The 5008-nt window shown below is 44.9% G+C and overlaps 1 protein-coding gene across 2 annotated transcripts; it reads right to left on the bottom strand.

Moving 5' to 3' along the window:
- Positions 1-522: 522 nt before the first annotated feature.
- LOC144706655 (Putative endonuclease or glycosyl hydrolase) lies at positions 523-4211 on the bottom strand. Of its 2 annotated transcripts, XM_078579656.1 has the most exons (3): positions 4036-4211; positions 3542-3643; positions 523-1912 (listed from the first exon to the last, which is right to left on the bottom strand). In XM_078579656.1, exons 2-3 carry the CDS (start codon positions 3569-3571, stop codon positions 809-811), a joined length of 1134 nt encoding a protein of 377 aa, XP_078435782.1. In that variant the 5' UTR covers positions 3572-3643; positions 4036-4211; the 3' UTR covers positions 523-808. The 2 variants fall into 2 exon arrangements, with proteins under 2 accessions (XP_078435782.1, XP_078435783.1); XM_078579657.1 differs by lacking the exon at positions 3542-3643.
- Positions 4212-5008: the final 797 nt, after the last annotated feature.

The following is a 5008-nucleotide window of genomic DNA, read 5'->3' as shown; positions in this document are numbered from 1 at the left end:
AGACAGAGACAGAGACAGAGAAAAGTAAGTAGCTGATATTGTTAAAAATGTGGGAATGGCATGTACAAGATTCCTCCTCTATAACTCCCAACTTTAAAAGGCTTATCCAAAATACACATGGTAGGGAGGAGAGAGAGAGAGAGAGAGAGAGAGAGAGGTTGATAGAACTACAGAGGGTAGTAACTACTTGGTATTGTTAATTTTTTTTCCTCAAACAGGCTGAACCAAAACACACATGTAGAGAGAGAGAGAGAGTGAGAGAAAGAGATAAGGAGAGATAGAGTAACCAGCTGACACTGTTAAATAATATGAGAATGGCAGAGAAGAGATTTTTCCCTTACAGCTTTCACCTCTAAAAGTTTGTCCAAAATACACAAACATGAAGAGAGAATGAGAGCTAAAGAGATCAGTAACTAGCTGATTTTGTTAAAATAACATGGAAACGATTCAGCTTCTTCATACTTCCCTCCCCCAAACAGGTTACCCAAAACACACCTGCAGAGAGAGAGAGAGAGAGAGAGAGACATAGAAACTGGCTGAGATTAGTATATCCACAAGGCCATGTGATGTACATGATTCAGCTTCCTTTCTAGAAACCACCTCCAAACAGGATAATCAAAACAAACCTGCAGGAAGAGCCAGAGAGAGAGAAAGATAGATGGAGGGAGAGAGAGAGAGAGAGAGAGATAGAAAGAAGAGCAAGAGAGAAAGAGAGAGAGAGACAGAGACAGAGACAGAGACAGAGACAGAGAGAGGAAAAGAGTCAGAAAGAGAGAGAGAGAGAGAGAGAGAGAGAGAGAGAGGTGTGCTAGACAGAGAGGGAGCTGGAGACGAGGAACATTTTCCGGGTGGCACGCTCCTCCTCCAAAACCACGACGTCGCCAACCTTCTCCAGCAGCTCCTCCAACCTGGCCACCCCCAACCTCTGATAATCCAGCTCCCTCTTGTACCTCCTCTGATACATCTCCTCAAAATTAGACCCAAGAATCCTCCCCCCGTAGCAGACCAGCAGCTCCTCCACCTCCCTCCTCACCCTCTCCATCCCCCCGTATTCCTCCCCGGATGACGACGACCAGCTCCCTCCTCGCTGTCCCCGCCTCAGCACCACCACCTTCCTCTTCCCCTCCCCTACAACATCCACTGCATCTGGCATCCTGCACAACAGCTGCACCAGCTTGGTGGCACCGTACTCCGCCAAGTACAGCGGCCGGCCATACATCCTCACGTACTCCGCCGGCAGCCGCAGAAGAGGCAGGCTCCCCCCGGCAGCGATCAGCACTGCAGTGATCCTTCGTTTCAGAGCCGAAAGATCCCCTGGCCGGAATTCCTCCACACGACACACGTCTTCGTCCTCGGCAGGGGCAGCCCCTCCGCGGGCAACAGCAGGCCAGTCCCAGAGGAAGTGGCCCGCGTTGCGAAGCGCTGCCGAGACAGCGGCAGCAGCGGGGGCGATGAGGATGACAGCGTAACCACGCTGGCCAAGGACGTGGAGGGCAGGGGCAAAGTCCACGTCACCAGAGATGAGCAGCACGGTTGACGGTGGCGGGTGGTCAAGGGCGAAGAGGAAGAGATCCATGAGGATGGCTTTGTCGGCGGCGTCTTTTCGGGTGTTGGGCACGTCCACGAGCTTGACGCCGGTTCGCTGGCATGCTTCACGGAGGCGGCGGGGGAAGCCATTGAAGTCGCCATAGGCAGCAAAGGAGTTGACGGCGCCGCCAATCAAGGGGTGGAGACGGAGCGCCAAGCGGATGTTGCCTGCCACCTCATCTGGGCTGACGTCATTCGGGATAGGGCAGTTTTCCATGTCCCAGAATATGCCCACCGGCCCGGCCCAGGCCGAGGGTGGCCTCTCTGTGGATCCGCATGAGTCGGGGATTGAGCTAGAGATCATCTCCTCTTTATATTTTCTGCCCTGAAAATTAAAGAAACCCAGGTCAGTCTGCAGTAATTTTGACTGGGATTGTCACTAAGGTGGCTTAATTTTTATTTTTGGAGCAGAAAACGAAAAAACCAAGGATGGCATTAGCTTCTGATCAGGCACAATTATTCAGATTATTACAGCAAGAAGGTTCTGCAACAACTTCTACAACTTTGAGTACAACGTTTTTTAGTTTTATTTACATTCTTCTTCATCTTCTATCAGCAGAAAATAAAAAACTTTGGACGGCATTAGTCTTCTGATCTGACGATGCAATTATTCAGAAAGAAGAATTCAGTAAATGTTCGACAGAAGATTGATAAATGACTAGGAATTACAGTTGGATCAGGCTGGATCGGACCAAATCTAATTCAGATCAAGGGATTCTGTCGAGCTGTTGATCTGGTTGGCGATCTGATTGAAAGATATGATGTAATACAATCCTAATATGAGTCTATGAAAGAAGGAAGAGACATGGACAGAAAACAAGGCCCAACAAACAGGAAATGGGAGACACAGGTCCACGTGGCTCAGATGACGCTGATCTGGCAAAGTAACAACCTGTTCTTGACCAGTAGTGCAGATAGGAAATGAAGGAATGCTATAAATAAGAGGAGGGATCTCGGGACGAGGATCTTTGGCTTTCAACTTATGGGAAGGCGCAGCGGTCTATGGAGAGCAGGCAGCTGCATTCGGCCAGGGGGTTCTACCAGAATTCTTGGCGATCGGGGAGTTTGAAAGATGACGAAGAGCGTACTCCATTTGAAAGGTTGAGTAGAGTCGAAACTCCAAACAGTGAATCTGATCCTGATTGGACGCACGGTTTAATCCAATCCATAGGCCGGTTGGTCAATGGATTGGCAATCAGATCAATCTATATGATGGTTCGTTCAGCCTAACGGACTGAATCATCCTGTCAATGGCTGCCATGCGGCAAGCCAGGGAAGAAACTGACTAATCAGGGGCATGCAGTCTTTTGGTAAACATTTTCTGTAGAAATTGATAGAATCAACCGGACGACTGGTATCCTTTGGACAGTTAATTTCAATAAAAGTATTTCAATAAGTTGAGAGACTGTGTTAGTGATATATTCCTATATCGGGCTAATGGGCCCTGTTCTATAAGCCCATTAGCCCTTTATCTCTCTTCTCTCACTTAGGGTATATATATATACCCTCTTCTTGTAACATCTTTGGTACATTATTCTATTTTCCTTCTCACTCCATCTCTCTTGATCCACTTCCCCCTCCTAGGGTTAACAGACTGAAAAATATCAAAAACTCTCAGAAGAGCACGTCTGATCGCAGGACTACAAAACTGCGAGTTCCCCTCAAAATTAGACATGGACTTTTGAGATAAACTACGAATTAATCGGAATCTACAAAATTTTGATTCCTGCTGGACGGGATTTGGAAATTGTCCAGTCTTAATAATTACAAAGCAGATAAAAATGTAACTTTTACCCAGACATGACATCACCTCGGTACAGATTTAGTAAATCAGAGGCGTAAACGATAGTACGCGACAAGCGAATTAAATCAAACATGAAAAGTTGAAGTAAAGGAAATCAAATCTTGGCATGAAAATACTTTGAATTTTCTCATTGAACATAAAAACATGCACCTGAGATTTAATTTGTGTTCCAGCAACCATATTCCGGAGATTTTCTAATTTCTAGCGGTCCCACGAATCAGTAGCTCGAACTAGAGGGGCTTTTTATCAACACTGGAGGTAATTCAGTAATTCATATTAGTTTATCCAGCATTCAGGGAGTCTCTGGGAAGATTTTTCCGGTCAAATTCATGAACCATAACGCCATAGGGCAATTGAATCAGCATAATTCAAAAAAAATAAAATCGAACCACCTTCCCAAACTAACAAAACGGTTTTCAATTCACAAAAAAGACCACAAAGATTGCGAGCGCGCAAACTCGAAGAAAGTCCAGAAGACAGGTTAGATAAACCAAAAAAACACGGCGAGGTCCGGCCTGCCGTGCCCCGCCATGAATATCGTCGTTTCCGGATATTACCCAAAACAGAACTCGCCCATTAATCGCAGAATCTTTAGAATTACGAAAAAAAAAAATTGGGATGCAGAAAAAAGAAGCGGATCAAACCTCCTGGAATCCTTTTGAGCGAATGATGATCTGCTGCCCTCTGCCCCGATCTTGACCTTCTTGACCTGGCAGGATATCCACAGTCTCTCTCTCTCTAGAGCTCTTTATCTCTCTTTACAGAGCTCTCTCTATCTCTCTCTGGGAGAGATATCTCGCCTGCACCTTCGGTGGGTGTTTCTAGAAATACAACTGTTGTTATTTGGAGACGGTGGGTTTCCGTGGGTATGTAACCAACCTCCACCAGGCCCAGAAAGCCCAAACAGCCCAAAATTGAACCAGAATCAAGCCCATCGATGCCAACTTGGTCAACGTTGACCAAATGGACAGATCTAGTGTCAAAGCCCATCGATGACTAACTAGGTTTTAGGATTTAGGGTTTAGGGTTTAGGGTTTGGGGTTTAGGGTTTAGGCTTTAGGGTTTAGGGTTTAGGGTTTTTTGGGGTTTAGGGTTTAGGGTTTTTTTGGGTTTAGGATGTAGGGTTCAGGGTTTTTTTGTTTGGATTTAGGGTTTAGGGTTCAGGGTTTTTGCAAAAAAAATTGTTCTATTTTTTGGGCTGAGAAAAAGTAAATCTGAGTGGAGCTCGTTAATGAGGGAGGAGATGATCTGCGCATTGAGGTCAACGCCAGCTTATGGGTCAAAGTTTAGGGTTTGGGGTTTAGGTCTTATTAAATATTTTATTTTATAAAAAGTATGCTAATCAAATTGTATCATGTATTTTAAATAACGGTACACTTTTATAGATATTTTAATTTTATAATATTGTTTAAAACTATGGTGTTAATGAACCATGACTGATAAAAGTATCTTTTAATGGAAAAAATTGGGTCCATATTGAATAATTTCTAAATGAGTAAACTGAATTCAAAGGGTGAGGTTTAAACCCTAGGTTTTTTAATTAACGTTAATGGTCCTTTAAGAAAAACTAGTATTGGCCCTTGGTCATGCTACCCCTATCCAAAAGAGGGTTGGAAC

The sequence above is a fragment of the Wolffia australiana genome, chromosome 8, assembly GCF_029677425.1.
Source record: "Wolffia australiana isolate 7733 chromosome 8, ASM2967742v1".
Taxonomy (NCBI): domain Eukaryota; kingdom Viridiplantae; phylum Streptophyta; class Magnoliopsida; order Alismatales; family Araceae; genus Wolffia; species Wolffia australiana.
The sequence above is the reverse complement of the archived record's forward strand: the minus strand, read 5'-3'. Positions and strand labels throughout refer to the sequence as shown.